We start from the raw sequence: 11,261 nt of genomic DNA, 5'->3' as shown, positions 1-11,261 counted from the left end.
GACTTCTTTCACCTGGCATCGTCTCGAGCAAGCATGTGCCCTCAGATGGTTTTGATGTGTCAGGAAACCAAACTGGCCACCCAACCCTGCCATTTGTGGCACTGAAAATGTGGCGATGCATATCACATTATAAATGTAAAGATGTGATTTTTTAATACTGGAGGGAGGGTAATTCAGTCCGCAGCATTTTTGCTCATGGCCATTTGAGGATGAATGTTGGGAAAACGTTTTTAAGGGACATATTTTCAACTGAGAAGTCAACTCAACAATCACAATCCTGAGATCTCGTTTCACTGAGAGGAGTATACCCTTCCCCTCCCCCATTGCATGCAGGAATCACACGTACAGGGTCAATCCCAAAAGTTCCGGTAAGGAAATCCTACAGCCGGCATCGTAAGCATGCATGACATGGTGGACAAAGTGGTGGTGGTTCTTGGAATGAAAATGTCTAGAAATCACTTTGGTTGGGTGAAGATTGTTGTTAAAGTGATACAACATGTCCTGAAAGTGCCCATGTTCTGCAGTGCAATGACTATACAATTTTAAGTTAAAATTCAACTGAGACAGAATGGAATATATGTTCAAGAAATGCTTAAGTAATCTTTAGTGGAGGACATAATGCCACAAAATAAAACTTTCCAGGGCAGAGGAGATTTCAGCAAGGTCGTCATTGTGTGTCAACATTGAAAAGCATAAGGGCACCTAAGAGTGTGTTATCGATTCTAAAAGCATTTTGAGGCCCTCCTGGTAGTCTAGAAGGCATGGGCAAAGCATTGGAAAATGAGCTTTGAGTCGGAAGGAGAGTACATCGTAAAGTTACATGGGGATTGTATGCTTATGTTCAATAAATAAGTAGAAATTAAAGGAACAGTTGTAGAAATTACAGAAACCTCTGGGACCGACCCTGTTCCACATTTATCCCATATACTCTTTCCTAGTGGTTGAATCCTCTCAAAATAAACTGAGGCTCCCTATTGGAAGTTGTTAGAAACATACAAAAGGTTGAAGAGTAATATACAAGTCCAACAAATGACTGGTGGCAGAAATTCCAAGCCACGACCTCTCGTTGACTTATCCATAGAGATCAATTACATATCAGCAGGTTGTCAAAAAATATGATCGAAAATAAAAAGACTCGAAAAATGAAAGGAAAGAAAGAGCAATAAGGCTCGCTATTAAAGCTTCACTAAAACAATCACAACCATAGAAAAATAATAGTATTAAAAGTTGCAATCAAAATGAAAGCAGAAGAAAGCTTGGAAGGATGGCTTTTGTCTCACCATGCAACAATAGCTGTAGGTGAGAACTGTGGCCAACAGTCTTAAAAAAGCTGTGCATGCACTCTGCAATACAGACAGACAGAAAGATTCGAATGGATACCTGAGTCCTTTACTTTTTAAGCAAAATATTTCAAATTTTTTTTGCCAGTCTCTAAAGCAAAAAATTCTTTTTTTTCCCCCAAGTAAAAGAATTTCATTCATTTTTTTAACCTCTTTGAAACGTCTACGCTTATATTTATATCATTTATATTATATATATTTATCTATATTTTTCATACACACACATGTTTAAACTCCATGTGGATAGGCAATGGCTTGAACAGTAAGGGATCTAGAGGGCATCTCCAAAAGACTCAAAAAAAAAGTCTTCCTACGAGGCGGAAATAATGAAGGAGTGAACAGAAAAGTTTAATATCATGAGACATGTGGATTGGTAGTTATTTGACAGGTTAAGGGACAATAGATTGGGGATAGATGGGAGAGTTTCACTCTGGGAAGGTTGGAGGGATGACACGCTTGGGCACGCATGTCATTCCCTAGCAAAATGACCTTGTTGCCATAGTTCTTGCATATTCACAGCTCCAATAACATCACATGGGCACAGATTTCAACCGTTGAGGGACAAAAGGGCATTATAAAATATGCACAGAGTAATAATCAGCTGTCTCGGACACTGAATGCCTACGGAAACTGGCCAAGTAATTAAGTCCTAACTACCCAGGATCCAAATATAACTCATACTGTTATCAGACATCATCATCTGCAGCATTTAAATGGAATGCCTTTCAATCTTATTCAGACACAAAGGCTATCAGGTGCCATTCTTTGGAAATAGAAAAATCATTAACAGGACTTAACTCAGAGGAATACAATAGTGGAAGGCGAGATGTAAAGAAACATGGTGATATGCTGATAGTAATTGTAGATTGGCTGGTAAATGTCGACTAAATTATTTTACGCACATCTTGTTTTGACACGTTCGCATCATATTTTAGAATCAGTGTCTGAAAGTGGTGAACTTAGTTGCACATACATAATCAAGTGGTAATTTAATAGCCAATCTTCAATTATTATTGGCATCATAGCTGCAGTGTGAAACAAATGATAAAAACAATTCATTGCCTGTGACCCTCCTGCTAAATCCCTGTTTTAACATTTCACGACTTCAGGAATTTCAATAGGGCTGAGGAGAAATTATTTAAAGAAAGAGACTAGGACTGTTGAGAAGACTTGAAGTAAGGGCGGAAGCCACCCATTCTTGTCCACCTTCACAAAATACGACCCTTTGGCACGATTGCGCATGCATGCACTTAGAACTTTGCGTAAGAGTGACTTCCACCTCCCTCTGGCGAAGCCCAGCAATACAACCAGCACAATGTGTAATCCAACTGGCTCTCAGAGCGACGCAAGCTGCCTCTCTGTGCAAGGACGATGACGTGTTCACTGGTGCTAAGACGAAGCAGGCCGATCGATGCTGTCTTGCGATGATACGGCGGATGTTTGGGAGGGGTGGTCTGCCGAGGCAGCATCCACAGCCCCCTCTTCCCTCTCTTCCTGCTCCTTTGCCCCTGCTCTCGTCGCCCCCCATTGGAACTCTGGGAAAGTGTGTGTGGGGGGGAGGTCGTCATCTGTACCGTCACCGTGGTTGGGCTGCTTCATCTTGGCGATGCGTGCCTGGACGATCTTGAGGTGCCGCAGCACATAGTCCTCACTGGGTGCAAGGCGATGCGCTTGCTGGAGGCAGGACTCTGCTCGCTGCAGGTTGCCCCTCTCCACGTACACCACACAGAGGTTGTGGAGGCCTTGCACATTGTGTGGATCCTGCTGCAGGATTCTCTTGTAGCACTATGCAAAGGATGAGATAGACAGTGAGGTTTATGCACAGTCAATTAAGTTCAAAGATTTGAATTTGAAATTGTAAAGTGTACAAAGGAAATCAGCTCGGATTATAAGCCAAATCCATTGCAACTTGAACCCATTCTTAACTCTTAAGACTGCAGGAAGGTTTTTATATGTTTTGTATGCTGACTGAGGAAAAAAGTTTTTTAATCATTTTACTATAGCTCGACTACCTTCTTCAGTTTCCAAAATTTTTGTTGCTACCTGGGTACAGCCAAAATGTCTTTTTCCACACTGTAGGGATCGCTAATGTGGCTTGACTCTCCCCAACCATTCCAGAAAAACAAAACGTTCCCGCAGTCTAAGGGTTAAGCAGGGTGTTCTTTGAGGTTAACCTTAAGACTTAACACGTTCAGTGCCACTTCGTTCATTATGACGGAAGTATGAGCCTTTCTTTTGGCCACTCATAGCATGCCGTCGGTCACAGCTACTTCGACGACACGTATCTGATGTGACCAACGCAACGTGCATAGCTGAATGCACACGAAAACTCAAACGGAAAGGATCCAAGTGTTAAAACGAAAGAAAAAGGAAAAACATGTCGGCCCAGAGAGTGAATTTGTCTAAAAGTCCGCGGCAGGGAATGTGTTAAGGTTCTCTAAGGTTAACCCTTAGGGGACATAACCTCATGGAGACCTAAAATTATGGAAACATGGGTATTCAATTTTGTTTACCATGCATGACCTAGTTCTGATTTTCATTGATCGAAATAATGAAATACATAAGCAATATAAAGGAGCACACCTGAGATTAAATCTGATGGTTCAATATGTTAGCCAAGAAATGATGCCTCCCCACTCTTCCCATCCTACTCTCAAATATTACGAGCAAAAGTAGGTATAAGTAGGTCCGTATGTAACAAAGGTATGAATTTTTATTCAGAGATTTAGATTCACCACTCAACATCCCTCAAATTTCAAAGCATAATTAAGGTCTGTTCACTTTATCTTTGCGGGTGAGCTGGTGTGGCTTAACCGAGTTGGGGTGAGAGGAGGGAAAGTTTATCTACACGTGACTTTCCCTCTCCCAATCAGCAGACAGTAGGCGTGGCCTAGCACTTTGGAATTTCAGTCGCTCTCAGACCTCCGTCGTGTCAACTTCGTGAATCTGCTAGCTGTGTTGCCAAATCTCGCGCGTTCTCTTGGTGCTCTTCGATTCTTCCATTTAAATCCAACTTATAACTTACTGTTCCTTATTCTTCCACTTCAATCCTTTTCCATCGCCTTTCCAGAAAATTTTTATTCACCTTTTGCATTCCTATCAGCACCGACTCCCTCCCTCCACCTATTCCCTCTCAGTACTTTTCCGATCCCTTTATTACCAAACCCTAATCCTTTTCCTCAACTCCGTAATTACTTTTGGGTATTACAACCTATATAGTTTTGTATACCTCTGATTTAAAAGAGTAACATCAGAGCAAGTTTATTGAAGGCTCCGAAAGTGACTCCGAAAATATGGACACTGACGGGAGGGAAGACGAGGAGGTTGATTTATTAGCCACACCACTCCAGCAATAAGTTAAAAAATAAATTATTTAATAAAATACCCGTCGTGCTACTTTTCTCCATTCTTTTTGCATCCTCATCCTCACGAATTCCCTTGCAATCCCCATTTATCAGAATGTTACGCTTATGTATGCCTTTCACCAGCGGTCTAGCATTTAGCGGACAATATCCTGGCTTCTGAGATGGGATTATCCTCAATCCCCTCTAAATAAGTAGCTATACATTGTATGCATTGTTTCGCCGCCGGGCCCAATATATCTGTCCCCACGTATGAGTCACACCTTTTCAGCGGGACACTAGGGCGCCTGTGTACATTTGGCAACGTTAAGGTCGCTCCTGCTCTCTCTCTCTCGGTACTACCCCTTCCCCTTCAGCGAGGCCCCTCCCCCTTCAGCGAGGCCCTCCGATAGTGTCCGGGATCTCACGAAAGCTGACCCGCAGAGATAAAATGAACAGATAATAGTGTATATAATGGATAACCATTATCATTATAGTTATAAGTGCTAGTGTGATGACAAAGTAAAAAATAATTAAAGCTTGGCTAAGAAAATGGTTTCAAACAATAACTACATATTTTAATGAAAAGAGCGTAAGCTCCAAAGATGCAGAGAAAGCAAGAAATTGGATCAAATTTCACAATGTCAAGCATTGTTCTTTTGGTAAGCCCTCATCAAAGTTAAAAAATATATGCCCTTACAATTTCGTCCCTCAGCTGGAGACTTCTTCAGTGAATTACCCTGAGAAAGGCTCCATTACAATTAATGAAACTGTCAGGGCATATTTTTTAAAACTGTGATGTAGGCTTACACAAAAGAACATTGCTGGATATCATGGACCATGAAAATGGTCTATGATAGATGATTACGGTAGAACTTGTTTACTATGTTTCTGAGGGGACCACAAAAAAATGAATGTGCTATCCAGGAAAACGTACTAACCAGGGAAGTAGATAACTGCAATTGGGGTAATTGCACTTTGTGGAAAAGTCGTTTGATTACAATTACTTTTCGAAGTTCTTGTAGCATCGACTTCCTGAACTCTTTCCACATTGAAAATGAAGAAAATGAGCACTGCATTGCAAAAACAGTACCATTGGAATGAAAATCACAACGTTTCATAGATTTCACTGATACAATTACATAAAAATGGCATCATTCTCCCATTATTTGTCATGTATATTTTTTTAGAGGAGAAGTAAAGCTAAGTAATTTCTTCTTTCTCACAGCTTACTCAGAGAATATGACGATTATGTCAATTGGTTTGTCTTAAAACAACATAAAAATGGGCAAAACTTTGTTAGCAAAATTATTTGTTGCAGTTTGCCTTCTATAACCACTGATGATTGTCACACTACTCTATGTTAATAAGTGAGTAAAGATCACTGTGCTCATAGATAGCAAGCCTCAGTGGCAGCAGGGTAAAGTCCTCACCTACTAAACTGAAGGTCTTGGTAAAAGTAACAGAAGCAGGTGAGATATAGTGGAATGACATCCTGTTAGTATTGAAAGAGCAGAGAGATGGCACTTTTCCGCAGGTTTATCATTGAAAGTTTGAACCATATTTTGGTTTTGGGTGGGGGCAACAAGAGGGCTCACAAATTCCTCCTTCCACACGTCACCCATCCATTTAGTATAAATACAGCTCCGGAGCAAAAAATCCATTGAACTTGATAATGACCTGATGGTCAAAATGCATCGTACTCTCAATAATAAACCTGTGCAAAAGTGCCATCTCTCTGTTCTTTCAATACTTGAAGGTCTGGGTTCAAGTTTCCCGTGAGTAGGCTGCCCCCTATCCAGGGCATGGATGTTCATGAACGTTCAATTGTTAGATGTTATGAAAACCCCAATGTAGAGGCCAAATAGCACTGTTTTTGGTGGTTTATTATTGAGAGTACGATGCATTTTGACCATCAGGTCATTATCAAGTTCAATGGATTTTTTGCTCCGGAGCTGTATTTATACTAAATGGATGGGTGACGTGTGGAAGGAGGAATTTGTGAGCCCTCTTGTTGCCCCCACCCAAAACCAAAATATGGTTCAAACTTTCAATGATAAACCTGTGCAAAAGTGCCATCTCTCTGTTCTTTCAATACTTGAAGGTCTGGGTTCAAGTTTCCCGTGAGTAGGCTGCCCCCTATCCAGAGCATGGATGTTCATGAACGTTCAATTATTAGAAGTTATGAAAACCACAATGTAGAGGCCAAATGGCACTGTTTTTGGTGGTGTGGCCATCAATAAATAGATAAATAAAACTTACGCTTTCAGCAGCATCGAGGTCCTTAATGTTGTTGATGTAAATCTCCCCGAGCAGAATGAGCCCTTTGACGTGATCCGGGTGGAACTTGACGAGGGTGTTGAGGAACGGCGCCGCTTGCAGGGGTCGGTGGTCGTCGGCCAGCAAAAGTGCCAGGTTGAAGAGCGCACTGCGAAAGTCCTCTTTCAGCTCGACAGCTCGGCGGAACCAGTGCTCGGCTCCTTCCACGTCTCGGTCGTCCATGGCGAGCATGCCGAGATTGAAGTGAACGCGCTCATTCTGGCTGTCCTTCTGCAGCAGTTTGAGCAGGCGCTCGCGAGCCACCTTGCGAAGTTCCACCCTCCCAAGCTCCTGCAGTAGGATGGCTGAGTTGAAGAGGGCCTGCTCGTGCTCGGGGTCAAACTCGAGCGCCTTGTCCAAGTAAGCGAGGGCCTGCGAAGCTTTGCCTTGCTCAAGGAACACCACTCCCAGCTGCTCTCGTTTGGTCGGGTGGAAAGGAAAGAAATATGCATGCATGACATCTCTGAATCAAATTAGATTAAAATGGAGTTATTGCAAGACACATTTGATTCCGCAAATAATGAAAACAAGCACCCCAAACTGATGTTGCAAAATTTATTAACAGTATAAAGAGCCAATTTTATTTTTTACAAGCTTAGCAGAGTCCATAGAACGTCTTTGGATTTTTTTGTAGCAAAAATAACCCAAAGACATATATAATAATAGGTAATGCTAGAAATAAGAAACCAATACAACAAATGCAGCGAAAGTTGCTAATTTCTTCTCTAACTTGAATTAATGATTGCTAATAGTAGTCAGAATTAATAATTACCAATTAACTGACATTAAAAATAATTCATGAAGTAATGGGGGTGGTGAGTGAGAGAGGATTTACCTAATTACATAAATCTCTGAGTTTAATTGAATGCTAATGCATTGACTTCCTTTTGTGCTTAGTTGCATGAGTTAACTTTAATTCATGACTTTGTAAAGCATCTCATTTAGCCTAAATGGTTAAATTCAGAAATCGAACCACAGAGGTATGATGTTCATTTTTATTGGAGCAGTAGTGAAAAAGCAACATAAGGCAAAAACCAAATATCATGTAAAAGACTTTAGAAGGGGGAAAAAGTACAAGTGAATTTTGGAAAATTAAAATAGGGATAAATTACTCTCAGTTTCATCTGTTCCCCATACATGCAGTTTTCTTCGAGAAATTGTATATTAAATTAAACGAACGCTTAATCTTCAAGCATTCTTATTAACATTCTCTAAAGGGTGACCTAATTATGAGGCAAACTTAAATTTTTTATTGACGAAATGGGAACCCTGCTCCCCTAGAAATGGTATGTAGCTCATTGTCACTTTGACAAAAACTTTGAAATTACTGCAGTAGACTCTCATTATTACAAAGTTCACAGGACGGAAAAACCGGAGGTTAATAATAACGAAGTTCGTATGACAGTTTCTTTTAAGGATCATCGGAATAAAATATAATTTGTCAAAATTTCTTGTCTTTTAAATACCTTGCACTTGTAGTCGCACTGCAGAATAGCTTCAGATGTATAATTTGCTCGATTCAACTACACGAAAATGTATAAAAACAAGAACATTCATTTGCTTTTATCAAGAGAAAAATGCGACATGATGCAATCGAGGGTTGATATCTTCCTAAAAATACAGTAAGTCCTTGGTACACAAACAAGATATGTTCCACAACCTTGTTCGTAAGTTGATAAACCTATGCAAGGCACGTGAGGTTATCCTTCAGAATGCAACACTGCATTACAATTGTGAGTAAACTCACAACATTCTTTGTCAAAACAACAGTGCTTTGAAATAACGAGAATTCATAATAACGTTGTTTGCATTGATGAGCCTCTCCTGTACTCTTGTGACTAAGGTCTGGTGAATCACTCCATACAGGCTACTTTGTGTATTAAAGGCTAACTTATAAGTTAATGCAACAGACAAATTGTGACACATGAATGGTTTTTAGAATTGAAATAAGGAAAAAGAAGTAATTTTCTATGTATAAATTTCATGCTGTGACAACCTATGAACACAACTGTTTAGAAATATAAGCTGATACGACTCATGGTTAGGCTACTTCAGGATATACATGCTGAAAATGAACGTTGATTGCAGATAATATATTGTAATCCATGGAGACTCCATAAAACTTTCTAAAGCTAATGATACCTTCAGTTCCAAAATGTTTTAATAAAGTCAGAGTTGTTTGAAAAGTAATAAGCCCATGAATAAATTAATCATAGCAGGATATTTAAAGATAGAAGTGAAAGTGCATCCCAAGCCATCAAGGGCTTTTAAATAAGGGATATCTAGATATAGACAGTTATACCACTTATTTTATAAGAGCGCTCTTATAAAATAAGTGGTATAAGTAACTGTCTATATCCAGGAAATAATGGAATACCACATAGTTAACCAAGAGTTAGTGAAGGGATATCTAATTTACTTGTGGCAGTAGAAATTATTGGATGAATAATCAGTAAAGAATTCCCATGCAACAAGTTGTTTTTGAACCCATAAAGTTTTTTGCTGAATTATAAATAGCATGAAAATATATTTCCACTTACATTGTAGTATATATCTGGATTATTACTGTCATAAAATAGGGCCCGTTCATAAACTTCTTGGGCTTCCTTAGTCCTGTAAGTAAATAAATACATTAAGTTACCATTTTTCATCATCAGTTTTCAGTAACAATTATATGATCTTGGAAAATGAGGGAACATGACATACTACATGATGTGTGACCACTGGAGTGTGAATAAACATGAACAAGGTTAGCTGACATTAGGATTGAACAGGGAGGTGCATCAATACAATATTGAGATTGTTGAACAAGAATTGTGATCCCGGTCCCGATGAAGAAGGGATCCTGGTCAAGGCGAATGATTTTTTCTCTGTGGATTTTTCGCACAATTTGTGCATTGAGGGTGACTCCCGTAAAGTTATCACCGTGGCAAGTCCCGGTATACTTAAATTCGTTGAACAAGAATGATATGATGTGAAAAATTAATTCGCTACATGCATTTTGGTTTTTCAGTTAGTATTCATTAACCCACTCATTTCAAGTCATATTAAAATATGTCCTTGGCTATAACAAAAATATACGGTTTTCATTGCACAGTTAAATAACTTGTGTTATTTAACAAAGCAATGAGCATTCTTTCTTCTCATAAATTGTTCTTTTTTGCAATTTTTCTTCAATTATTGTCTCACGAACACTTGAGCTAAAAAGCTTGGCTATTTTTCACCTTTTAAATTTTTGTGGTCTTTGTAAATAATTATAGACAGATATAATCATTATAATCCTCCATCAGTCATGTCCATATTTATTGACATATTGATTGACAACAGGTTAAGGTTCACAAAAAATGAGTAACCACAGCACTGTGATCATTTGAGGGACCAACATAATTCCATGCATTGATAGATGCACTGAGATGGCACTCACCTGTTCAATTTGAGCAATATATCGCCACGATTGATGTACGCCTGGGTGTAGTCGGCTCTCATGCTGATGGCCTGTCTGTACAAGAGGTCGGCTTCCTCCAGCCGGGTCTCGTTGCGTGCAATCAGGTTGGCCAAGTTGAGGAAGACATGCAGGTGGTTGGGGGCGATCCTTGCTTGGTAAGACTCTCCGGGCTTCACTTTTGGAAGGAGGGATTTTGCCTATTGACAAGGAAGAAGAATTCACTAGTCAGTAAGTTGCCTCCCTCTGCATTGAAACTAAGAAATGGGCAATCCTTTCACACAGATCAGTCTCATGTGGTACAGTTTTAAAATCACGAAAGTTAGCATTCATTTTTCATAACTAGAAAAGCCCTGTCATCTTTCACTTGCAAGACTTGTAATCATTTGACACTTGTTTTCCGGCTCCTGAAATCATAGCTCAAGTCATGATTTACTACACATCACAGCCATTTGTGTCACAATTATTACAAATGCATATTCAGTGGTGGAAAGCACAATTGGCATGAAATATACGAAAAGGGATAATCCCCTATCCTTCCTGTGACCCCTGTGATTCCTGATAATAATAGTTGTGTCTCAGAGAAATCACTAAATATGTCTTAGAGTCTATCCCTGAATTCAAGCTTGGAAAATGGTTACTTGTAAATCAGGCTTAATGTTGACGCAATTATTTAATGGTTATCTTCATATTTCAGCATCTGATAAAAATGCCATTTGACCCATGAAATAAGCAGTACATATTTTTTTGTTTCATGATAGATAAATGGTCTCATGATGAAATGTAAGATCAACCTGATAGGATGACATTTCAACATGA

The 11,261-nt window shown here is 39.5% G+C and overlaps 1 protein-coding gene across 1 annotated transcript in view; it reads right to left on the bottom strand.

Moving 5' to 3' along the window:
* Positions 1-1,643: 1,643 nt before the first annotated feature.
* The window catches only part of LOC124161844 (protein O-mannosyl-transferase Tmtc3), a 45,228-nt gene continuing 35,610 nt past the window's right edge, over positions 1,644-11,261 (bottom strand). The window contains exons 11-14 of the mRNA XM_046538062.1: positions 10,425-10,642; positions 9,541-9,613; positions 6,944-7,411; positions 1,644-3,125 (exon numbers count right to left, since the gene is read on the bottom strand). Coding sequence (XP_046394018.1) covers positions 2,730-3,125; positions 6,944-7,411; positions 9,541-9,613; positions 10,425-10,642 — 1,155 coding nt within the window. The 3' untranslated portion in view covers positions 1,644-2,729. The remainder of the gene's footprint in view (positions 3,126-6,943; positions 7,412-9,540; positions 9,614-10,424; positions 10,643-11,261) is intronic.

The sequence above is a fragment of the Ischnura elegans genome, chromosome 7 (assembly GCF_921293095.1).
Source record: "Ischnura elegans chromosome 7, ioIscEleg1.1, whole genome shotgun sequence".
NCBI lineage: Eukaryota > Metazoa > Arthropoda > Insecta > Odonata > Coenagrionidae > Ischnura > Ischnura elegans.
Note: the sequence above shows the minus strand (reverse complement) of the source record. Positions and strands in the feature narration are given on the sequence as shown.